Genomic DNA, 26,429 nt, shown 5'->3' with positions numbered 1-26,429 from the left:
ATGGACATGAGTAGTGGTAAGGAGATATGCGGGGAGGTGGTAAGACATGAAGTGAGGTAGGGAGAGATGAGGAGTGATGAAGAGATATGAGGAGGGGTGGCAAGACATGAGGTGGAGTAATGGGACATGAGACCTTACGACATTACATGAGAAGGGAAAATGACGACACGAGGGGAAATGAGGTTGGGGGAAGGAGACACGGAAAAGAATGGGGACAGGGTACGAAAGAGGTGAACACGAGACACGAGGAGTGACTATGGAAAGCGAGGAGAGCTAAAGCGATTCAAGATGAAAGGAAGACAAGTGAGAGGAAAATGGAATAAAGGGAGACGGACATTACAAGGGCGTTCAGGGAGAGAACAGAAACAACGACCAAATCAACAGAGAGAGAGAGAGAGAGAGAGAGAGAGAAGGGAAGGGGGTGGGTCCTAATATCTAGACCCAGCTCCTGCCAGCAGCGTCTCACTGATACAACACCACCCCCCTCAACCCTCCATTGTCCCCCACCACTAACACGACAACGAGGTAAACGACGCCTTAAATCCTTCATCTCCCTCCACCACACGACTCGCCTGCACCACACACCCTGCTCACCACCACCATCACCACAACCACACACTCTGGGCCACATCCATCGGCAATCAGCCCCACATACTCTCGCGTAACCTTAACCACCACACAGCCAACCCACCACCACCACCACCAGACAGCAAACTCACCACCACCACCACCAGACAGCCAACCCGCCACCACCCAGCTAACCCACCACCACCCAGCTAACCCACCAACACTACCACCCAACCCACCATCATCACCGCACCGAAAGTCCCCTCTGTCCTGGACGATAGTTAGGAATCCCAGGTACTTTAGCTGATTGGTCTGGTGAAGCTCTGAACCACTTCACTGGTCCACTAGTAAGGTGTCTGGGGAGGGTAGGGGGTTGGGGGTGTTTCTATCGGTACTCATCTCCTTTACTGGTCGCTAAGAGGGCATCACCCGTTCTTTACTAGTCGCTGGTGAGGTGCTGGAGGGAAGTGGTGTCTCATTTGCGGTAAGAAACGACGGAATTTTACCTCTCGGTGATCCCCCCAAAAAACTTTCAGCGACTTTTGTCTACTCTGCGGCCAGGCTACCTTTACTGACCGCTGGTGAAGGGGGGGAGAAGCAAGTACGCTTTGTCGGCCTGGTCCTGCGTCAGGCCAGATCTTATCGTCACCGTAAGAAAAAAAAAATCCATTGCTCTTCATCTCTTAGAAAGTCATGAGACGAATCAAATTTATCGATTGTTCGAGACGAAAAAAAGAAAAAATAGAGGATCTTCGCTGGCTCTTCTGATGAGATCTCAAAGAAAAAAAACCTTTGGATGAGTTGTTAGTGAAGACATGGTGACAAGCGAGAACCTGGCCTGGTTCGTGGCCAAACCGGAGGTCGACGGAGGGCACGACGGGGCCAAAGGACTTCGCTATTGGCCGATACCCAAACTGGTCAAAGGCTCTCTCGTTAGTGGAGCACAGTGGAGAACTAACATCTTTACCATTACGATGCGGCTCTTACGGGGGTATGATGGCCCTTAAGGAGGTCAGGTCAAAGGTTGGACGATCAGACCTTAAGGGTGATAGATACTGTTCGTTCTCAAGAGAGCTACCGTCGTGGTCAAGGGTCGTACCGTCGTGCCGTTTGCGGTCAACGACGAAGTGGATCCAAACCATCTTAAACGGCTACTCATACACCACAACGACAAAAAGAAAAAAAATCTATTGTAAAAAAAAATAGGGGTCTCTCTACAGGCCGCTAAAAACCCCTCATTATCAACCACCAAATCTCTTTCTCTCTCTCTCTCTCTCTCTCTCTCTCTGTCCAGTCCCTGGTGAGGGACGGTGCCCCGGTCCCCACACTCTACCACCATACCTCCTACAGCAGCTGCCACACCTGACGGCCTCACTCACTGCAATGAATCCGGCAAGTGGCAGCTCTACTCACCGGGTAATGAGCGTAAACTACCCATGTCCGTCAGTCCATGCGCCATCGTGACGCCCCGCTGGAAAATACTCGGTAATTAGTCATATATGGTTTGTTGGTCGGCGAAGGGGAGGGTTGGGGGGAGAAAACGGGGAGTGGTTAGAGTACTTTTTATGGTTGTGGGGGAGAGTTGCGGAGGCAACGGGGGTGTCAGGACGGTGGCAAATGGGTAGTGGTGGTGATGGGAAGGTATGTGTTATTGGAAAGGGGACTGCGGTCGCAGCAAGGGGGTAGCAAGTGGTGAAAAGGAGTAATGGTGGAAGCAACTGGCAACCAGAGGAGCCAGAAGGCGAAAGTGGTGGTGCGGTAGTGGCGAACTTCTGTTAATACGGCCACCAAATGTCCTCCCTCCTAATGCATCCTTTAACTTCTTGAGCGCAAGCGGAGGACCCTTGGGTACGACGGCCTGGCCTTTTGACCAGACGGACCCTTTATGAAGGGTCAGGTCGAAGGTCTGCCCGTCATATCCAAGGGTCGCAATGTCGAGCGGGAGTCGCCTCTTCTTGCTCATGGGTAGAGCCACAGCCATCTTAGTCATGAGGATAAAGTACTTCCTTGATTACTGCATCCCTCCTACTCCTTTCCTCCGAAATCTCCTTCCCCATCCACACCCCAAGTCACAACTACGCTGACACTACCCACTCCACCACATCCACTCGCTAGCCGCAACACCAAAGCCACTCACCATACACGCCCTACCTACGTTCTACACACCCTGGCTCCACCCTCAAGCATGGCCATCCACCCACCATTAGCTACACCCACACCACTACACCCTAGTTACCCTCCACATCACCACATCTTGGCTATACCCTCCAGAACCTGCATCATTACAGCCTGGTTACACCCAGATCACCATACCCCGAGCTCCATCCTCACCATCACACCCTGCTGCCTACACCTTCCAGCAGCCATAATGGTAATGCTGATCCCCCCGCACTGATTAACACTTCCAATTAACGCGCGAGAATATGGAGGCATCACGAGGTGTCTCACAGAAGCACAGCAGTTACGGGCCGACAATGACATTAGACAATAATTGATGTACATTTACCCAGTCAGTGGGATACGTCCACCAGCACACTCTCCCTCACATACAGCGCCCTCAACACGCCCGTCCACGGCACTAGACTCCCCTGCCACACTCCCTCGTACAGCTCCTCACACGTCCACCAGTCACTTTATCCTCCCCTGGCACACTCCCTCATACAGCACCCTGGCCACAGCCTTCCCTGCCACACTTCCTCACATGCTCTCAAACGGCCTCAGACTTGCCCTCCTCCCCCACACTTCCCTCATACATCTCCCTCGCACGTCCACCAATCACCTTATCCTCCCCTGGCACACTCCCTCATACAGCACCCTCACGCGCCGCCTCAGCATTCCCTGCCCCACATCCCCCCCCCCCCCCTTTCCACAACGCCCGTCTACAGCCTCAGCTTTAACACCTAAGTACCTGGAATTCACTTCAGTATAATTCCGGCGGTGGCAGGGCGGCTGTGGAAGGGCGCGTGTTTCCCCCCCCCAAACTCACCCACGCCCCGTACCCCCAACAGACTGATGTACACATAGGATATATTGTAGACTTTCTGATATTTTTCTCCCCCCCGCCACCCCACCGCTAGCTGCTGTGTGCAGCCAATTAAAACTTGAAGGGGAACTATTGCACGCTAGTTAAGCGAATATATCATGATTTTTTTTCCCCTTCCATGCGTACTACTAGAAGCCCTCTCGGTGACGTCCCGTTCTCCTCTGGGGAGAAACCTATTTTGAAGAGGTTTTTCTACGTGTCATATAGAGAAACGATGAGATCTCCACGTGTCATATAGAGGAACAATGAGGTTCCGCGTGTCATATAGAGGAACAATGAAGCCTCCACGTGTCATATTGAGGAACGATGAGGTCTCCGCGTGTCATATAGAGGAACAATGAGGTCTCCACGTGTCATATAGAGGAACGATGAGGTCTCCGCGTGTCATATAGAGGAACAATGAGGTCTCCACGTGTCATATAGAGGAACAATGAGGTCTCCGCGTGTCATATAGAGGAACAATGAGGTCTCCACGTGTCATATAGAGGAACAATGAGGTCTCCACGTGTCATATAGAGGAACAATGCTATATGCCCATCCCCATAAATTCATGGAGTCCTACCAGGCAGAAAACAGTGTCTCCATGGGACCAACGTGAGGTCCATACATGGACTGCGAGGTGTATGCTTACCTCCACACAGCACAGTATGGCCAATGGTAACCTCCGCTCAGCATAGTGAGGCCTATGCTTACCTCCACACACAGCTTAATGAGGACTAGACTGACCGCACAGCCTAGTGAGGCCTATGCTGAGCACTACACAGCATTGCGAGGCCTATGCTAACTACCGACCTACACACACACACACACACACACGCACTGCCACTCTCAATACTAACCATTCCATCAGGAAATTTTGAGCATGAGAGATTACGCTGGTTACAGCACATAACCACGTTTCAGTGGAACACGGTAATCCTGGAATATAATTGTAAATCCGACAATTAATCAAATGTAAACATATAGGAATTAGGAAGATGTAAATGTATCAGATTCAATTAAATGAAAATCTACAGGAATTACGTAACGTTAACAGATACCAATTCAGCAAATGTTAGCATTTCCTGAACAAACAAGCGACGCGCAAATTGCGATGGTCCCCCACCCCCAACCCCACTTTCCCTCCCCCACCACCCCTCTCTCACTCTTTCTCTCTCTCTCTCACCCGCCCACACCACCCTCCTCCTCCCCCCCTCCGGCCGCTGTTCAAAGTAAATAGTTTCAGGTGCAGGGAGTGGGTGGGTGGGTGGAAGGGTTACGTGCGTGGGTGGGTATGCTGCTGTGGAGGAGGGAGGGTGGGTTGGTAGGTAGGTTGGTTGGTAGGGAGTGGGGAAGGTTACAGCTTATCGCACAGGCCGGGTCAACACTACCTCCACGGCAGAAGACTTTCCCTTACAACTAAAAAAGAAGAAAAAACACACACAAACACACACACTTTCCCTTACAACTAAAAAAAACCACACACACACACACACACACACACACACACACACACACGAGGTAAACAGGGGTCACGGATGGGCTCCGCATTAATGCAGCTCCTGCTGTGGGGCTGCGCGAGACACCACCGTCTCCCTCCGCTCCAAACTCGCTCGGTGTACAAGCGGCCCTACGGCCGGGTCTTAATGACTCCCACGCCGGGGGGCGGCCATGCTTGGCGAGGCGGTGGTCAACAGTGGGGTATAAACATGTTGGCGGATACGAAACAAGTCTTCAATTACTCCCTGAACCACTTCACTCACCAGACAAACGCCATATCTATCTATCTATCTATCTATCTATCTATCTATCTATCTATCTATTTTTCAATTTTCCAAAAGAAGGAACAGAGAATTGGGCCAGGTGAGGGTAGTCCCTCAAAGGCCCAGTCCTCTGTTCTTAACGCTACCTCGCTAATGCGGGAAATGGCGAATAGTTTGAAAGAAAGAAAAATATATATATATATATATATATATATATATATATATATATATATATATATATATATATATATATATATATATATATCATATTCGTAGGCCAGGCAACGCTTTTCATATCTTTATCGTACTCCCGACAGATCGAGAGGGAGGGACGGAGGGAGGGACAAGATTTTACATGGGTCCCCGGCTCTAAAACGGGCAACAAATTATCAGAATTGTGACTGCGAACAATTACACGCTCGAGGAATCCTGAGCGATGCTCTGCCCCATAATAAACCAGACATGCTGTGGGAGGGCAGCAATACGCAAGGGGTCCTCTACTGACCGGGGGGGGAGAGGATATATATATATATATATATATATATATATATATATATATATATATATATATATATATATATATATATATATATATATATATGTACGTTATGAGTTAATATAGTCATTGTAACTCTTCGATTGTCCGCCATTAGAGTGTTCGAGAGACCGAGGAGGTAAATCCTTCTTAATACGCACGTCTTGCACGCACGTCTACCCTCGTACGCACGCCTGCCCTTGTACGCACGTGTGCCCTTGTACGCACGTTTGCCCTTGTATCACATGTCTCCCGTGTGAGTCGTGGCCGCGCTTCTGCCCCACCCGGGGTGTTCATCTCTGACAGGTCTACCTTCGTCACCGAGAGCGAACGGGCGTCAAGCAATTCCTGGATGATTTTTGATTTGATCTTGTGTCGGGGGTTTATTATGAAGCCCCCAAGCACATGCTGTGAGCAGGGGCGTAAAAAAAGAAGGATTACCAGAGGCCACAAGGGGTCTTCGTAATACCCCAGAGACCACAGACAGTCAGTACATAAACTGTCATAAAGTCGGTCCGTTACATTTTAAGTCGAGGGTCTTCCAAATATCAGCGGAGGACCTGAACCCAAGGATCAGTCCACTCGACGTGTGGAGGAGCGGTTCCCGAAGCTCCCCTACACAATGGTCTGTCATCACGGTCTTCTCCTCCTCCTTCTCCTCCTCTCACCCGCTCTTCCTCCTGCTGAACTACCTCCTGGAAGCCTTCGGGGTCAGGTGGTCATCAGGTCTTCTCCTCCTCCTCCTCCTCTCACCCGCTCCTCCTCTGCCTCCTCCTCCTCCTCCTCCTCTCATCCGCTCTTCCTCCTGCTGAACTACCTCCTGGAAGCCTTCGGGGTCGGGTGGTCATCAGGTCTTCTCCTCCTCCTCCTCCTCTCACCCGCTCCTCCTCTTCCTCCTCCTTTGCCTCCTCTCACCCGCTCCGCCTCCTCCTCCTCCTCCTCCTGCTGAACTACCTGCTGAAGTCATCCGGGTGGGGTGGGGGGTCTTCTCACCTACGTACTTATCCCCACCACTGAAGCCCGGGCTGAGCCTCCTGACCCGTTCATGTTCGTTCTACTGACCTGTTCTGTTTGCAGTCTGTTCTCGTCCAGCGTGCCACAACAGATGCACCACAAGCATAACAGTCTCGGCGCCATAATGATCATCTGTTCTTCCTGATTCTCTACGTCCTCCTCAAGACATGAAAATCTTCTCCTCACGTTTTATTAATTTTCCAAAAGAAGAACAGAGAAAGGGGCCAAGTGAGGATATTCCCTCTAAGGCTCTTTCCTCTATTCTTAACGCTACCTCGCTGATGCGGGAAATGGGGAATATGTATGATATTCAATAATATTAATCTATATATATATATATATATATATATATATATATATATATATATATATATATATATATATATATATATTCTCCCCGGTGATGCTATTCGCCTCCCATTTTCTACGTCATCCATTAAAATTCCCCTTTTCACTCCTGTGTCAGTGACAGTAACCATCTCCTCCCCCCACACACACATACCCCTCCCTTCGCCAAGATCAGTCGTACGCTCGCCAATTTCACAGCTTTTCTCTCGCCAACTTTAATCTATCATTTCTTTCTTTGGGGGTATCATCATCTTCCTCTTCCCGTCTTGTCCTTTTTATTTCTCCAAATAAAGTCACACCAAAGTTCATCATCTCCCAGACTTGTAAAGTTCTCTAATTGCCTCCATCTTAATCTCTCTCTCTCTCTCTCTCTCTCTCTCTCTCTCTCTCTCTCTCTCTCTCTCTCTCTCTCCTCTCTCTCTCTCCACCTAAACTTTCTGACTCAAATTTCACCACATCTAAGTTTTCACTATATTTTTTTTCCTACTCCCCTATTCTTAACTTTAACCCATTTTTTCCCCTTAGTCTCACCCTAATCTTTCCCATCCCCCTAAGGTCATCTTTAATAAACGTCTCTTTGCCTTTATCTTTACCCCTCCTAATAATTTCCTCTTCTTTACTTGCTGAATAATATCCTCTTCTTTATTAGTATTCTTACCCTATATAAATCCCACTCTACTTCTAATTACTTTAATCACTTGTTTTTCACCTCATTCGTCACCCTTAATCCCTCCCTCCCCATTTCCTACGATCTCTTTAACTCTACTATTATCTATCTGTCTCTATCCACAGGTTCACCTCCTCATCCCACATCCACAATTTGACCTTGATGTCTCTTTGTTCATATCTCTCTGTACATCGTCAGTGTCACCCTGATCATGCCTCGTTGTATCTCTGATTTCATCTCTTGTTCTCCTTTTATCTATCTCCATATCGACTTCTTCATAATCTGTCTCTAGAGTCTATCACCCTCAATTCTTCCCATCTTTAAAGACAGTTTCCCATTAATCTTTATACCTCTGGTTTAATCCCCCCGCCCCCCCAATCTCTCTCTCTCTCTCTCTCTCTCTCTCTCTCTCTCTCTCTCTCTCTCTCTCTATTTCATTCTTCAGCCGAACCGTTTTCGGAGCTTCAGTGTTCCGTGCTGCAGCTCACTTCTCATTTAGAACCACCACACAGCTCATTCCCTCAGCCCCACATCACCTATATTTTTTTTCCCCCTTTGCTCTCCCTTCTCTGCGTAGACAACATCTAGGTGCCAACGCCCCACTGAAACCCGGCAAGCCCATGTTCTCACTATGAATGCCAGTCAAGTCTTCACAAGATTCATTCGCGTCTTCACAAGATTCACTCCCGGTATTCAAAGGATTCATTCATCGCGCTTCGTTCGCGTCTTCACAAGATTCACTCACGGTACTCAAAGGATTCACTCATCGCTTTCGAAGCGCTAAGTGGCCGTGTGACGGCAGACGAAGACCCGTGACCGACAGCCTGAAGTCTTCGAAGACTGTTTCATTCGACACACACACACACACACACACACACACACACACACACACACACACACACAAAGACGTGAGACTCCCACTGGTTCAGACGTCTCTATCGGAACACCACGAACAGTTGCTTCGTGCCGCCCGCGTGGGGCTCCCAGCGAGACGGGTCTTGTGAAAATGAACAGGAGAGTCGAGACAGGTGTGTGCGTCCCACGCTGATAATCGCCTTCATCAAGCAGCAAGCGCTTCCCGCAAGCAGCGTAGGAGTGCCCTCGGCCGGCGACCATCGTCTCCCATCGGCGGCGGCTGCAGTCGTATCAAACACCAGCCCTCCACTGACGCCAACGGTAAACAGAGGCTGGCCAGTCTGAACGGAGGGGGTCACGGGGGCTCGGGAGGCCACACGATCCTCCCCAGCCCCAACCCCCACACACAGAGTGGACCTCCCACCCACCCCCAAGATACAACGTCACAGGAGGGGTGAAAAAAGGGGGAAGGGAAGGAAGAATTTTCCCCCTACCCCCTCTCCTCAATCCCACCAGCTTACAATTTGGTCACCACAAGTAACAAGGGGACGAGTAATTCCAAGAGGCATGAGTTCTGACCCCCCTCAAGATACAAGGGCAGTTCACTCTTCGCCTTCGTCAGTGCCATCGGCGAGCACTTAAAGAAAAAAAAAAAAAAACACTCACCCACAAGCGTCGGGAAACGGAGCCAACGCCTGTGTCGTCTGACCAGACGACACGCCATCTTCCGACACACACACACACACACACACACACACACACACACACACAGACACACACTCTCATCCTTCAAGACAGTGAATTGCCCCGGAGACCCAGCGGGCCAAGCAAGTGTACCAGCAATGCCCTCGGGCAACACCCCCCTTTTGAAAACATGAGCAACTACACTTACTTGCGTTGACGACCGAGAAGACGGCGGCCAGCAGGAGCAGCAGTATGGGCGTCAGCAGCAGGGGGGCCGGGGAGGAGCCAGCAGAGGGGGCTCCGGGCCGCATCCTGCACCCTGCTGTAAGGGGGGAAACACACAGACACGGTTAACCACAAACCTTAGGTACATGCAACCTTACTGTGACGATGACACCTCTTGCCACGGAAGGCCCTCCTAAACCCCCCCTGGCGTCGCGGGGGAGGGGGGTCGTCACCCACCACCTCAGGTCACCGCCTCAGGTCACCACAGGTCATCTTGGTCGCCGGGGCTCAGCCATCGCGTCCAATTTTACGCAACTCGACAAATGGCTCCTGGCGAAGATTACCTTCCTCTTTTTTTCTTTTTTTCTTTTTCTGTTGCCACTCTCACTACACACTTCAGCACACCACTAACTTATTTCATTTAAGTCTTTTTCTCTTTTTTCTTTTTTTTCAACTGTTTTTTTCACATTTCAAGTCTTCATGAATTTCTAAGACATATTATTTTTTTCTGAAACACTATTATTCACACTGTAAAACAAAACATCAAGATATAGAATATAAAGACATTATATATATATATATATATATATAATGCTTGTGGCATGAGAAGAGTGGGAGGTGGGCTGTTTAGAAAGGGTAGTGAGTGGTGGGATGAAGAAGTAAGAGTATTAGTGAAAGAGAAGAGAGAGGCATTTGGACGATTTTTGCAGGGAAAAAATGCAATTGAGTGGGAGAAGTATAAAAGAAAGAGACAGGAGGTCAAGAGAAAGGTGCAAGAGGTGAAAAAAAGGGCAAATGAGAGTTGGGGTGAGAGACTATCAGTAAATTTTAGGGAGAATAAAAAGATGTTCTGGAAGGAGGTAAATAGGGTGCGTAAGACAAGGGAGCAAATGGGAACTTCAGTGAAGGGCGTAAATGGGGAGGTGATAACAAGTAGCGGTGATGTGAGAAGGAGATGGAATGAGTATTTTGAAGGTTTGTTGAATGTGTCTGATGACAGAGTGGCAGATATAGGGTGTTTTGGTCGAGGTGGTGTGCAAAGTGAGAGGGTTAGGGAAAATGATTTGGTAAACAGAGAAGAGGTAGTAAAAGCTTTGCGGAAGATGAAAGCCGGCAAGGCAGCAGGTTTGGATGGTATTGCAGTGGAATTTATTAAGAAAGGGGGTGACTGTATTGTTGACTGGTTGGTAAGGTTATTTAATGTATGTATGACTCATGGTGAGGTGCCTGAGGATTGGCGGAATGCGTGCATAGTGCCATTGTACAAAGGCAAAGGGGATAAGAGTGAGTGCTCAAATTACAGAGGTATAAGTTTGTTGAGTATTCCTGGTAAATTATATGGGAGGGTATTGATTGAGAGGGTGAAGGCATGTACAGAGCATCAGATTGGGGAAGAGCAGTGCGGTTTCAGAAGTGGTAGAGGATGTGTGGATCAGGTGTTTGCTTTGAAGAATGTATGTGAGAAATACTTAGAAAAGCAAATGGATTTGTATGTAGCATTTATGGATCTGGAGAAGGCATATGATAGAGTTGATAGAGATGCTCTGTGGAAGGTATTAAGAATATATGGTGTGGGAGGCAAGTTGTTAGAAGCAGTGAAAAGTTTTTATCGAGGATGTAAGGCATGTGTACGTGTAGGAAGAGAGGAAAGTGATTGGTTCTCAGTGAATGTAGGTTTGCGGCAGGGGTGTGTGATGTCTCCATGGTTGTTTAATTTGTTTATGGATGGGGTTGTAAGGGAGGTAAATGCTAGAGTCCTGGAAAGAGGGGCAAGTATGAAGTCTGTTGGGGATGAGAGAGCTTGGGAAGTGAGTCAATTGTTGTTCGCTGATGATACAGCGCTGGTGGCTGATTCATGTGAGAAACTGCAGAAGCTGGTGACTGAGTTTGGTAAAGTGTGTGGAAGAAGAAAGTTGAGAGTAAATGTGAATAAGAGCAAGGTTATTAGGTACAGTAGGGGTGAGGGTCAAGTCAATTGGGAGGTGAGTTTGAATGGAGAAAAACTGGAGGAAGTGAAGTGTTTTAGATATCTGGGAGTGGATCTGTCAGCGGATGGAACCATGGAAGCGGAAGTGGATCATAGGGTGGGGGAGGGGGCGAAAATTTTGGGAGCCTTGAAAAATGTGTGGAAGTCGAGAACATTATCTCGGAAAGCAAAAATGGGTATGTTTGAGGGAATAGTGGTTCCAACAATGCTGTATGGTTGCGAGGCGTGGGCTATGGATAGAGATGTGCGCAGGAGGATGGATGTGCTGGAAATGAGATGTTTGAGGACAATGTGTGGTGTGAGGTGGTTTGATCGAGTAAGTAACGTAAGGGTAAGAGAGATGTGTGGAAATAAAAAGAGCGTGGTTGAGAGAGCAGAAGAGGGTGTTTTGAAATGGTTTGGGCACATGGAGAGAATGAGTGAGGAGAGATTGACCAAGAGGATATATGTGTCGGAGGTGGAGGGAACGAGGAGAAGAGGGAGACCAAATTGGAGGTGGAAAGATGGAGTGAAAAAGATTTTGTGTGATCGGGGCCTGAACATGCAGGAGGGTGAAAGGAGGGCAAGAAATAGAGTGAATTGGAGTCATGTGGTATACAGGGCTTGACGTGCTGTCAGTGGATTGAAGCAAGGCATGTGAAGCGTCTGGGGTAAACCATGGAAAGCTGTGTAGGTATGTATATTTGCGTGTGTGGACGTGTGTATGTACATGTGTATGGGGGGGGGGGTTGGGCCATTTCTTTCGTCTGTTTCCTTGCGCTACCTCGCAAACGCGGGAGACAGCGACAAAGTATAAAAAAAAAAAAAAAAAAAAAAAAAAAATATATATATATATATATATATGTAAGTTATGAGTTAATATAGTCATTGTAACTCTTCGATTGTCCGCCATTAGAGTGTTCGAGAGACCGAGGAGGTAAATCCTTCTTAATACGCACGTCTTGCACGCACGTCTACCCTCGTACGCACGCCTGCCCTTGTACGCACGTGAGCCCTTGTACGCACGTTTGCCCTTGTATCACATGTCTCCCGTGTGAGTCGTGGCCGCGCTTCTGCCCCACCCGGGGTGTTCATCTCTGACAGGTCTACCTTCGTCACCGAGAGCGAACGGGCGTCAAGCAATTCCTGGATGATTTTTGATTTGATCTTGTGTCGGGGGTTTATTATGAAGCCCCCAAGCACATGCTGTGAGCAGGGGCGTAAAAAAAGAAGGATTACCAGAGGCCACAAGGGGTCTTCGTAATACCCCAGAGACCACAGACAGTCAGTACATAAACTGTCATAAAGTCGGTCCGTTACATTTTAAGTCGAGGGTCTTCCAAATATCAGCGGAGGACCTGAACCCAAGGATCAGTCCACTCGACGTGTGCAGGAGCGGTTCCCGAAGCTCCCCTTCACATGGTCTCTCATCAAGGTCTTCTCCTCCTCCTCTCACCCGCTCTTCCTCCTGCTGAACTACCTCCTGGAAGCCTTCGGGGTCGGGTGGTCATCAAGGTCTTCTCCTCCTCCTCCTCCTCCTCTCACCCGCTCCTCCTCTTCCTCCTTCTCTCATCCGCTCTTCCTCCTGCTGAACTACCTCCTGGAAGCCTTCGGGGTCGGGTGGTCATCAGGTCTTCTCCTCCTCCTCCTCCTCTCACCCGCTCCTCCTCTTCCTCCTCCTTTGCCTCCTCTCACCCGCTCCGCCTCCTCCTCCTCCTCCTCCTGCTGAACTACCTGCTGAAGTCATCCGGGTGGGGTGGGGGGTCTTCTCACCTACGTACTTATCCCCACCGCTGAAGCCCGGGCTGAGCCTCCTGACCCGTTCATGTTCGTCACCTGTTCTACTGACCTGTTCTGTTTGCAGTCTGTTCTCGTCCAACGTGCCACAACAGATGCACCACAAGCATAACAGTCTCGGCGCCATAATGATCATCTGTTCTTCCTGATTCTCTACGTCCTCCTCAAGACATGAGAATCTTCTCCTCACGTTTTATTAATTTTCCAAAAGAAGAACAGAGAAAGGGGCCAAGTGAGGATATTCCCTCTACGGCTCTTTCCTTTACTCTTAACGCTACCTCGCTGATGCGGGAAATGGGGAATATGTATGATATTCAATAATATATATATATATTCTCCCCGGTGATGCTATTCGCCTCCCATTTTCTACGTCATCCATTAAAATTCCCCTTTTCACTCCTGTGTCAGTGACAGTAACCATCCCTCCCCCCACACACACATACCCCTCCCTTCGCCAAGATCAGTCGTACGCTCGCCAATTCCACAGCTTTTCTCTCGCCAACTTTAATCTATCATTTCTTTCTTTGGGGGTATCATCATCTTCCTCTTCCCGTCTTGTCCTTTTTATTACTCCAAATAAAGTCACACCAAAGTTCATCATCTCCCAGACTTGTAAAGTTCTCTAATTGCCTCCATCTTAATCTCTCTCTCTCTCTCTCTCTCTCTCTCTCTCTCTCTCTCTCTCTCTCTCTCTCTCTCTCTCTCTCTCCTCTCTCTCTCCACCTAAACTTTCTGACTCAAATTTCACCACATCTAAGTTTTCACTATATTTTTTTTTTCCTACTCCCCTATTCTTAACTTTAACCCATTTTTTCCCCCTTAGTCTCACCCTAATCTTTCCCATCCCCCTAAGGTCATCTTTAATAAACGTCTCTTTGCCTTTATCTTTACCCTTCCCAATAAGTTCCTCTTCTTTACTTGCTGAATAATATCCTCTTCTTTATTAGTATTCTCACCCTATTTAAGTCCCACTCTACTTCTAATTACTTTAATCACTTGTTTTTCACCTCATTCGTCACCCTTAATCCCTCCCTCCCCATTTCCTACTATCTCTTTAACTCTACTATTATCTATCTGTATCCACAGGTTCACCTCCTCATCCCACATCCCCAATTTGACCTTGATGTCTCTTTGTTCATATCTCTCTGTACATCGTCAGTGTCACCCTGATCATGCCTCGTTGTATCTCTGATTTCATCTCTTGTTCTCCTTTTATCTATCTCCATATCGACTTCTTCATAATCTGTCTCTAGGGTCTATCACCCTCAATTCTTCCCATCTTTAAAGACAGCTTCCCATTAATCTTTATACCTCTGGTTTAATCCCCCCCCGCCCCCCCAATCTCTCTCTCTCTCTCTCCCTCTCTCTCTCTCTCTCTCTCTCTCTCTCTCTCTCTCTCTCTCTCTATTTCATTCTTCAGCCGAACCGTTTTCGGAGCTTCAGTGTTCCGTGCTGCAGCTCACTTCTCATTTAGAACCACCACACAGCTCATTCCCTCAGCCCCACATCACCTATATTTTTTTTCCCCCTTTGCTCTCCCTTCTCTGCGTAGACAACATCTAGGTGCCAACGCCCCACTGAAACCCGGCAAGCCCATGTTCTCACTATGAATGCCAGTCAAGTCTTCACAAGATTCATTCGCGTCTTCACAAGATTCACTCCCGGTATTCAAAGGATTCATTCATCGCGCTTCGTTCGCGTCTTCACAAGATTCACTCACGGTATTCAAAGGATTCACTCATCGCTTTCGAAGCGCTAAGTGGCCGTGTGACGGCAGACGAAGACCCGTGACCGACAGCCTGAAGTCTTCGAAGACTGTTTCATTCGACACACACACACACACACACACACACACACACACACACACACACACACACACACAAAGACGTGAGACTCCCACTGGTTCAGACGTCTCTATCGGAACACCACGAACAGTTGCTTCGTGCCGCCCGCATGGGGCTCCCAGCGAGACGGGTCTTGTGAAAATGAACAGGAGAGTCGAGACAGGTGTGTGCGTCCCACGCTGATAATCGCCTTCATCAAGCAGCAAGCGCTTCCCGCAAGCAGCGTAGGAGTGCCCTCGGCCGGCGACCATCGTCTCCCATCGGCGGCGGCTGCAGTCGTACCAAACACCAGCCCTCCACTGACGCCAACGGTAAACAGAGGCTGGCCAGTCTGAACGGAGGGGGTCACGGGGGCTCGGGAGGCCACACGATCCTCCCCAGCCCCAACCCCCACACACAGAGTGGACCTCCCACCCACCCCCAAGATACAACGTCACAGGAGGGGTGAAAAAAGGGGGAAGGGAAGGAAGAATTTTCCCCCTACCCCCTCTCCTCAATCCCACCAGCTTACAATTTGGTCACCACAAGTAACAAGGGGACGAGTAATTCCAAGAGGCATGAGTTCTGACCCCCCTCAAGATACAAGGGCAGTTCACTCTTCGCCTTCGTCAGTGCCATCGGCGAGCACTTAAAGAAAAAAAAAAACACTCACCCACAAGCGTCGGGAAACGGAGCCAACGCCTGTGTCGTCTGACCAGACGACACGCCATCTTCCGACACACACACACACACACACACACACACACACACACACACAGACACACACACTCATCCTTCAAGACAGTGAATTGCCCCGGAGACCCAGCGGGCCAAGCAAGTGTACCAGCAATGCCCTCGGGCAACACCCCCCTTTTGAAAACATGAGCAACTACACTTACTTGCGTTGACGACCGAGAAGACGGCGGCCAGCAGGAGCAGCAGTATGGGCGTCAGCAGCAGGGGGGCCGGGGAGGAGCCAGCAGAGGGGGCTCCGGGCCGCATCCTGCACCCTGCTGTAAGGGGGGAAACACACAGACACGGTTAACCACAAACCTTAGGTACATGCAACCTTACTGTGACGATGACACCTCTTGCCACGGAAGGCCCTCCTAAACCCCCCCTGGCGTCGCGGGGGAGGGGGGTCGTCACCCACCACCTCAGGTCACCGCCTCAGGTCACCACAGGTCATCTTGGTCGCCGGGGCTCAGCCATCGCGTCCAATTTTACGCAACTCGACAAATGGCTCCTGGCGAAGATTACCTTCCTCTTTTTTTCTTTTTTTCTTTTTCTGTTGCCACTCTCACTACACACTTCAGCACACCACTAACTTATTTCATTTAAGTCTTTTTCTCTTTTTTCTTTTTTTTTCAACTGTTTTTTTCACATTTCAAGTCTTCATGAATTTCTAAGACATATTATTTTTTTCTGAAACACTATTATTCACACTGTAAAACAAAACATCAAGATATAGAATATAAAGACATTATATATATATATATATATATATATATATATATATATATATATATATATATATATAGACAATAATGATACGATGCACATATGTCATGATTCTCTCTCAGCAGCAATACAATGACAATGGAAATTGCGAAAAAGATCATAATGATATTAATGATGACTAATAATAATAATAATAATAACAATAATGATAATAATAATAATAATAATAATAATAATAATAACAATAATAATAATAATTATTATTATTTATTATCATTATTATTATTATAATTATCATTATCATTATTATTATTACAATTATCATTATTATCATTATCATTATCACTATAATCATCATTATTGTTATAATCATTATCATAAAACGCCGTACAGCTGCTTCTTAATCTGTTCAGTGGAGAACATGGGGAGGGGAGCAATTCACTTTACCCTCTGTTCTTGCCCATTGTCCCGTCTGCCTTATTTCCCTCCCTCCCTCCACTCCTCCTACATTATCACCCATGTAACGCTCTCCTTCCCCTTACCCATTACTCACCCTACCCTTGAACCTTTAAATCAACCCATTCCTCACAGTCTAACTTTCCGAAGTGGTCTGCAAGTCCAGGGAACAGCGGGGCTGTTCTTGCAACACCAGCAGAGCCATCAAATACAATAGTTTGATCCCAGCATTAATAACAGCAGGTGCAGAGAAATCATAATTAACAACAGTTTTTTTTCTTTTTTTTACAACGAATGTAGTACTATTGCAGCGGTGGAACACAGCATATTATATGGCTACGAGCCATCCCAAAACCGTCCTCTCTACAACACTCCCCACAACCACGTAAGGTAATGTCCCGTAAAGGCAACACCATTATCACTGATGAAAAGTCTTAGCAACCTCACAACATCACCATAGGCCAATACCACCATCACCACCACCATCACCCCACGCCAATACCACAATCATCACCATCACCACACACACCAATTCCATCAGCATCACCATGCAACAGTACCACCAACACCATCACCACACACCAGTACCACCATCACCATCACCACACACCAATACCACCACCACCATCACCACACACCAGTGCCACCACCATCACCACAGGCCAATACCACCAGCATCACCACACACCAATACGAGAGTACTGAAAATCAGAGCCCCACACAACTCTATCACCCACACACAGAGAAGTACTACCACAGACCAGCAGCAGCAGTAGTACCAGTAGTGTTCAGCTGTCATGCAGCAGCAGTAACATCAGCAATAACAGTACAGTCAGCGGTCGCACAACACCAGCCACAGCAGCATAACAGCAGTCAGCTGCCACACAGGAGGAGGAGGAGGAGGAGGAGGAGGAGGAGGGCGGAGTGCGACAGGTCGACATATGAATTCATTAGTACCCCCTCGTGAACCCTTGACGTCAGCAGATTATACGATTGAAAACAGGCCCCTCCCTCCCCTCCATCCAAATGCTCCCCCCCCCCTAAACCCAAGCTCCGCTTCCCCTCCCCTTCCCCCCTCTGGTCCTAGGACCCCCCCCCCCCCCGTACCCCCTTCACCATGCCACCATACCCTTACCCTCCTACCCACTTTGGTCCCAGCATTCCCTTTAGAAAGCCCCCTACTCTCCTTCCACTCAGTCCCAGGTCCTTTTCAGCATGACCCGACCCTTGTGCCTGGTCCCTCCCCACACTTTCCCGTCACTGAGCGTCCCACCCCCCTCATGTGTGCTCTAGTAACCCTCCCCCCTCCCCACTATGTGTTACTTCTCCCCGCCTCACCAAATGTCCTCCCTACATCTCCTCCCTTACAGTCCTCCCTTTATGTGCCATGCCACTTGTTCCCCCCTCTCCCAGTGACCCTCCTCGCCACACATTGCAACAACCCCTTCCCCCCTCTTCCTCTGTCTTCTCCTTCCCTTCAAGTGTCCATCACCAGCCTCCTCCCTATCCCTTCCCCTCTCCTGAAAAAATCTCTCTCTCTCTCTCTCTCTCTCTCTCTCTCTCTCTCTCTCTCTCTCTCTCTCTCTCTCTCTCTCTCTCTCTCCCATCCATACACTCCCTAGCCCCCTCTCTCTCTTTCTCTCCCGCTCCCCCGTGTCCATAACCACCCTCCCTCACCTCCCTGCCCCGAACTGGCCGACCAAATGACGATTACTGAAACGGGTTGTGCCATGATTTATGGCAACTGCCATAGTGAACAGCCTCCCTCAATTACACAGACGACCTGACACTCTCGAGACGGTCTTGCCCTCTCTCTCTCTCTCTCTCTCTCTCTCTCTCTCTCTCTCTCTCTCTCTCTCTCTCTCTCTCTCTCTCTCTCCTGCTGTCGCTTAGGAAAACCAAATATTTTTTTTCTCCTATACCCTGAGGAACTCTAAACTGACGTTATTAAACTTTCATGTATGTTGATGCTTTTATATATGGTGTGAGGGGAAGGGGTGCAGGGTGAGGGCAGGAGATGCAGGGTGAGGGCAAGGGGTGTAGGGTGAGGGCAGGAGATGCAGGGTGAGGGTAAGGGGTGTAGGGTGAGGGCAAGGGATGCAGGGTGAGGAGAGGACATGGGGGTGTAGGGAGACAAATAAGCAAGGACGCGCCACGAAAGCTTAGTACCCGCGTCTCCCGACTCTATGAGGCCCTTGGGGCACCCCCTAAGAGGAAGAGTAGGGGGGTTTGTTGAGAGGGGCAGCCCTAAGGCCCTTCCTTAAGTAGACCTGACGCAGGCCACACCTTGCTGGTCAACACTGGAGGCTACACCTACACCTGTCGGTCAACACACAGGCCATTCACGCAACACCCGAAGAAAATATTAAACATCAAACAACAACACTGTGCAGGAGGTGAGTGTTTAGGAGGCGGAGGGAGAGAGGGAGGGAGGACGAGGAGAGAGGGTGAAATCGACTTAAATGGCAGCGAGGTGGGGTGAGAGAGAGAGAGAGAGAGAGAGAGAGAGAGAGAGAGAGAGAGAGAGAGAGAGAGAGAGAGAGAGAGAGAGAGAGAGAGAGAGGATGGCCTGACAAACCTCACAGGAAGGAAGGTTGGGGGGGGGGGGGGAATTTACAAAGACGAAGAAATTGAGGGAGTCGAGGCGGGGAATTTCACCAATGGCCCGCCCCCCTTGGACGGCAGGTCCTGAGTGAACTGGTATGAGAGGGAGAACATGATGGCTGGCTGGACTGGGTTATTAGTGAACGGAGTGGAGTCTGATTTTGCAGATCTATCTATCCCCAATTCGCCTGAACCTCCACACACACACACACACACACACACACACACACACACACACACACACACACACACACACACATATATATCTCGCCACGTCATATCTGGTCGATGACACCCCACCCTACGTGCTCCGCTTGTTTAAAGGTACACACACACACACACACACACACACACACACACACACACTTACGTGCTTCCACGTGCTGGACGGCTGTACTGGTGATGAATACGTCTTTTATTACAACTTACACGAGTTACGGGGATAGAGTTTTACACTGGTGTTGCCCAGTCTCTTAACCTTGTATATATGTATCATGTATTTACTCCTATGTACACACACACACACACACACACACACACACACACACACACACACACACACACACACACACACACACCCTAGCCTCTGCCAGATACCCATTTTATCGACCAGCCCCTTCTGGAGGATGAACAGATGGGTGGACTGTGTACCATCAGCTGGCGCTTACGATTCGAACCTATTGCGAACTTGATCCCTGGCGGGCGGCCCGTGCATGCGTGACGAGACAGTAACGCTAACCGTCACACCATGGAAGTGTGTGTGTGTGTGTGTGTGTGTGTGTGTGTGTGTGTGTGTGTGTGTGTGTGTGTGTGAATGATAGAATAAATACTGTTCTATCACTGTCTATACCCATAACGGAAGAGCTCAGATAAGAAGGGGGAGGGAGGAGGTGGGATTGATCTCCAGTGAGGAGGGATTGTGGCTGGGAGGTGGGTGCATGGGGAGGTGACAATCAAACGTGATGATGAGGACAGGTGTGGATGGAAGAGAGGTTGGGGGGGCAACTGGGGTTGCAAGGGTGGGGTTGGGGTGGAGGTTTTTCCGCCAGGAGGGGAAGGGAGGAGGAGGGGTGGTTACAGTAACTATACCCGGGGAAGAGCGCGACACCATAAAGCGTCCACAACGACCAGTGACGCAAACCCACAATACCGTCACACGGGAACACCTCCAACCCAGCCCCCCACCCACACATACACACACACACACACACACACACACACCAGCCAGACAGACAGGTGTGGACAGCGTGGCCGGCCGAGCGATTGGCCCAAAGCGACCCTGGGGAACAAGCCACAATTAGCACCTTAACTACGACCAACCACACTCGGCAGGGACATGGTATTTGGGCCCGACCATCCACATATAGCAATGACGACCACCACGACCAAAGAGAGAGAGAGAGAGAGAGAGAGAGAGAGAGAGAGAGAGAGAGAGAGAGAGAGAGAGAGAGAGAGAGAGAGAGAGAGAGACCTACCAACCCCCTCCCTTCTGTGCTTGGCGACAACGCGTACTCACTATTCATGGTAAACTCCGGGGGCGGTGGAGCTATATACTTTAAATGTGCGACCCCAAGCGTCAGAACCCTTCCACTGGTTAAATGGCACAATCAGGGGACGCCAAAATATCTAGGTGAACGCCTAAATTGATTCTGTCTCGCTAATGAAACGGGTTACGACGTATCAAAAAGCACCCGGCGGAATGGAGAAAACGGTCTATGTGTACACAGCGACGCAGGCTACGGCTATATGTGATGCATGACGTCGACCTTCTCCATCTCCAGAGCTTGGTACTACGGGGATAGACTGGACCCATACCCATCCCCTGCAATACCATTACCAGCTGTGACTCACACGGTCCCCCTTTCCAAGACAATTGCCTGATTACGCCTCGCACCACAAGTTAGATGTTGTCCCATTTTCTTTTTTCAGCAATGTTAAGCCATATCTTCTCTGTTTTCTAATGAATGTATAGCCAATATGGTGGACCATAAAGAAGCTGTGGGTCTCGAAAACAGATACAATTCAAACGAAAACCCCCCGGATTAAATCAGCATGCCTGGGTTCGCAATCCGCAATTGGCACGTACCCAAACCACCAGTTTCAGTTCATAGCGATGTTCAACACCTAAACCACCGAGGTGTTCAATCATTCTTCCCTTTTTGGTCAGTCAGGCCTCGGATACGTACGTGTGTACAATGCTGAATGAAGACAACTCCCTGTATTCCTGGATGGACGTCTACACCAATTTCACACACTGTGCTGGAGCCGCGTTGACGCACACTTGGACGGTGCTCACTAGGTGATGTCTTCTTAAAATTATCGTTCGTATAAGCGGCGACTTTCCAAGACCGTTATTGTGAATCAAGTCTGCCAGAATCTTGCAAGTGTACATTCATTCACACAGACGAAAGAAAGAATACCTTCTTACGTATTCCCTGCGTGTCGTAGAGGGCGACTAAAAGGGGAGGGAGCGGGGGGCTGGAAATCCTCCCCTCTGGTTTTTAATTTTCCAAAAGAAGGAACAGAGAAGAGGGCCAAGTGAGGATATTCTCTCAAAGGCTCAGTCCTCTGTTCTTAACGCTACCTTGCTAACGCGGGAAATGGCGAATAGTGTGTGTATATATATATATATATATATATATATATATATATATATATATATATATATATATATATATATATGAACAGAGGGAAATCAGAGAGACAGAGCACATGCATTTTTTTTTTCCATAACTTCATGGTAGGTTATAAATTTTGAAGCAAAATAATTTTTATATATAGTTAATGGAAGGTATAAATTTGGGAGGATATTAATTTGGACCATGGATTAGCTGTACAGATTAATACAGTTAGAGTAAACCTCGAACGAGGATCAATGGTATAAACTGGCAAAATATCCTAAGCTGTGAATAAAGCTAAGCTGAGCAAAATAACCCATGCTTAGGTGAAGCTTAAACTTGACAAAATAACCTAAGCTTTGGATAAAAGCTACAGTGACAAAAAATGACCAAAAGTTGTGCCCGAAGCTTTAAATGGTAAAACGCCCTAAGCTGTGCATGAAGCTTTAACTGAGTTTTGGACGTAAAAAAAAACGCTGAGTGGACTTGCTCGAAGGCGTGGCTCCAGCTGGGAGATGGGGGGGACAACTGGAGTGCAAAACGAAATAGGAAAAACCGTGCAGGGAAAAAAAGAAATTAATCTATTTCCCCTGTTAATCTAATCTGTAATCCGCCTCGAACTGGAGTCGTACATAGGAAAGCCATCGGCTGAGAACGACAACACGACCACTGAGCCTGGCCTTTTCGTCCGACCTACTTGAAAGGATAAACGAACCTTCGTGCTCAAAAGTCGTACTGTCGTGCTCAAGGGTCGTGCCGACGTGATCCAAAGGTCGTGCCGACGTGATCTAAGGGTCGTACCTTCGTGCTCCAGGGTCGCGCCGACGTGCTCAAGGGTCGTGCTGTCGTGCCCAAAGGTCGTACCGTCGTGCTCAAAGGTCGTGCCGACGTGATCAAAGGGGTCGTACCATCATGCTCAAGGGCCTTTCCCTCTGGCCATCGGAAGTTACCAAACCCTGATGAATTTCCACCAATCAGAACGACACGAGTTCTTATTCCTTCTTGCTTCTCGAATCCTATTGGTCTACAGGTCGACGGCGGAATCACGCATCATACGGTAACGTTGAACGACACAGTCGCTACGCCCCGACACAAGGGGGTAAGAATGCAGGGCGTGCGGGCGGAGGACTGGCCGCTCTGCAGTCATTACGCCCACGCTGCTCGCCCTACTGACTTTATGGTCCAATTGTGATCCTGTGCCCGTGTTCCAGCCCTCATCCTCCCCTTCAATATATAATATTAAATTACCTCACCCTCTATCATTCAATTTTCCCAGCCATCTCCTTGCCTCCTCCCCTCCTCTCTCTCTCTCTCTCTCTCTCTCTCTCTCTCTCTCTCTCTCTCTCTCTCTCTCTCTCTCCCCTCGGCCCCCAGCAACTTCACAATAAGGGGGATGTCGCAACATCATCACTTCCTCAGACTGAAAGGAGTAGTGTTGGGGATCCCCCCCCCCCCCCCACGTCATTCGGACATCGCTCTATGTTCTGAACGCTACACACACACACACACACACACACCCACACACACATCCACACACATCCACACACCTCCAACAGCTACACTCGCCTACAATTGCTGTCCCTCCCACAGCTGTGTTCGCCAATACTTAGTACCCCACCAACGAGTACAACAGCCCCACGCTCTACACACACACACACACACACACACACACACACACACACACACTCTCCCCTACACTTTCTCCTACACTTTACACCCCCAACGAACGAGAGACACACAGCTCTTGTACGTTTCTACGAGCGTTTAGAGAGGCAATCGCGTGTCGTGTGCCTCCGCTGTAATCACCCGTTGCAGCGAACACAACAGGCGAGCGGCTATTATTCCCCCAAACTGGGACGAAGAACGTTAAAATGTCGCCCAAAAGAACCCGATAAAAAGAAAAGAAAAGGGGAGGGGGGAGGGAAACGGGAAAGACCCTCTCGGGCTGGCATTACACCCTGTATTACAGGACGTAAACTAACTCGCGACAAGAGTCTGAAGCCAGCATCTCGTCCCCCAAAGTCGTTCACACATAAAAATGTCAAAAAACGGAGCCGCCTCCGGAGCCGAATCGCGAATGTTAAATTCAGTGGCCGAGCTGGTAGGTAAACAAGCGATTCGGTGGAGCGGATGTAACCATTCCTCGAACAAGACCATTAAAAAAATAGTAACGTACTAGACGCTTTTTTTTTTTTCCACCCCACACTCTCTCCTTCCCTCTCTCCTGGGAGAGAGAGAGAGAGAGAGAGAGAGAGAGAGAGAGAGAGAGAGAGAGAGAGAGAGAGAAGGGAGAGGGAGGGAGGGACGGTATCTTTTATTTCCAGTTGAGCGCTATAGTGACGGAGGTATATATACCTGACAACCCCCCCCCCCCAAACTAACACAACGGTGCTCCTCTGGCCTGACTATTAGGTCGATAATTCACTCGGACATTATTAGGCTGACGGACATACTAGCTCTCTCTCTCTCTCTCTCTCTCTCTCTCTCTCTCTCTCTCTCTCTCTCTCTCTCTCTCTCTCTCTCTCCACCCCTGCGGATGACAGCACCTGGGTTCAAATTTCTGGGGTTTTTTTTTGTTTGTTTTTTTCATTTCCCTCCTCACTATACACTCATTCTCGTTGGCTATGTCCGGCTATCCTTGCTTCCCCCTTCTGACGTCTTCTTCAATTCTATCCACTCAGGTCTTAAGCTCACTATGTGTTCGCTTGCTGTTTCACTCTCCCTCTCACACAGTGTGTGACCAGCACTTCACACTTTTCCTCCACTCTCTCTAATACACTATGAGTATGTCCCCCCCTACCCCCATTTTTTTTTACCCCCCTCCCTCTCGTCTCTTACCTTCTTTTAAAAACCTTCAAAAGACCAAAAGACGTTTCACTCCTGTTGCACTAGTCGGCGAAGAGAAGCCAGAGGGCATCCAGAGAGAGAGAGAGAGAGAGAGAGAGAGAGAGAGAGAGAGAGAGAGAGAGAGAGAGAGAGAGAAAGGAGTGTGTGTGTGTGTGTGTGTGTGTGTGTGTGTGTGTGTGTGTGTGTAAAGGGGAATGGGATGGGGGAGAGCTACCAGACCTATCACCAGTGAGAGGGCTTCGTTCCTCACACGCTGTCAAACTACACATCTCGCCTCAACAATTCCACAACCTCTCCCCCACCACACACACACACACACACACACACACACACACACGCCACACACACACACACGCCACACACACACACACACACCCTCCCTCCCCCTGACAAGTAACCCGATTACCCGCTTTGAATTATCACGAAAATACACTTACACCCAACGATAATACTCTCCGGGTATGTGAGATGATCTCATCACTCGCCCTAAATCCTATTTCTAAAATACTTACCAAAAGAAAAAAAAAAAAAAGAATTGGCGTTCTGGGAGCAGAATACACGAAAGGAATTCCACGTTCTCGTATCATCCGTATTTCTAGCTATATTTCTAAGTCTATATCATTACCCTCATGGTCATCACGTCTACGCAAAAAAAAAAAAAAAAAAAAACAAGAAAAAAAACTGTGAAGTCAAACAAGTAACAATGAGACAAGAAACTAACTAATTCAGATTAAAAAAAGCATCTAAATTATCTAACAAATTCCACAGACGAAGGGATTAGAGAAATCTCTTCCCCGAACTTCGATGGACAGAGAGACACCACATAGACGAACTGGTCTCCGGACGAAACAGGACCGATCGACGAAGTAAAAACGGACGAAAAAGACGAAGAGAAAAGAAAGTGCCACACAGCGAGGCACGGAGGCAGACTGGCGGACATGGGAGGAAGAAGACAGATACACATGCACGCGTGGACGGGAAAATATAAGACGAGCGAGCAATATAACGAAAAGAAGAAGGGAACAAATTTATGGACGGGACTCAACGCGTCGAACGCTGCACGCATCCATTAGCGTAAGGGGCGTAGCGTACAGGCAAGAGTACTTGGGAGAAAAAGAATACGATGCGTATGGAAATACGCCACATCGATAGACGGGAGGGAAAACCGCTGGACAGG

At 48.7% G+C, this 26,429-nt stretch overlaps 2 protein-coding genes across 3 annotated transcripts in view; both read right to left on the bottom strand.

Moving 5' to 3' along the window:
• Positions 1–10,118, bottom strand: part of Lar (tyrosine-protein phosphatase Lar) — a 704,213-nt gene extending 694,095 nt beyond the window's left edge. Inside the window, exon 1 of the mRNA XM_071659561.1 lies at positions 9,664–10,118. Coding sequence (XP_071515662.1) covers positions 9,664–9,766 — 103 coding nt within the window. The 5' untranslated portion in view covers positions 9,767–10,118. The remainder of the gene's footprint in view (positions 1–9,663) is intronic.
• A 4,673-nt stretch (positions 10,119–14,791) lies between these two features.
• The window catches only part of LOC139747439 (uncharacterized), an 801,413-nt gene continuing 789,775 nt past the window's right edge, over positions 14,792–26,429 (bottom strand). Inside the window, exon 5 of one of the 2 annotated variants that reach the window (XM_071659788.1) lies at positions 14,792–16,279. In XM_071659788.1, coding sequence (XP_071515889.1) covers positions 16,162–16,279 — 118 coding nt within the window. In that variant the 3' untranslated portion in view covers positions 14,792–16,161. The remainder of the gene's footprint in view (positions 16,280–26,429) is intronic. The other variant, XR_011712392.1, reaches the window with a different exon arrangement.

Source organism: Panulirus ornatus, chromosome 68 (assembly GCF_036320965.1).
Source record: "Panulirus ornatus isolate Po-2019 chromosome 68, ASM3632096v1, whole genome shotgun sequence".
In the NCBI taxonomy this organism is placed as follows: domain Eukaryota; kingdom Metazoa; phylum Arthropoda; class Malacostraca; order Decapoda; family Palinuridae; genus Panulirus; species Panulirus ornatus.
This window is presented reverse-complemented; position numbering and strand designations above follow the sequence as displayed.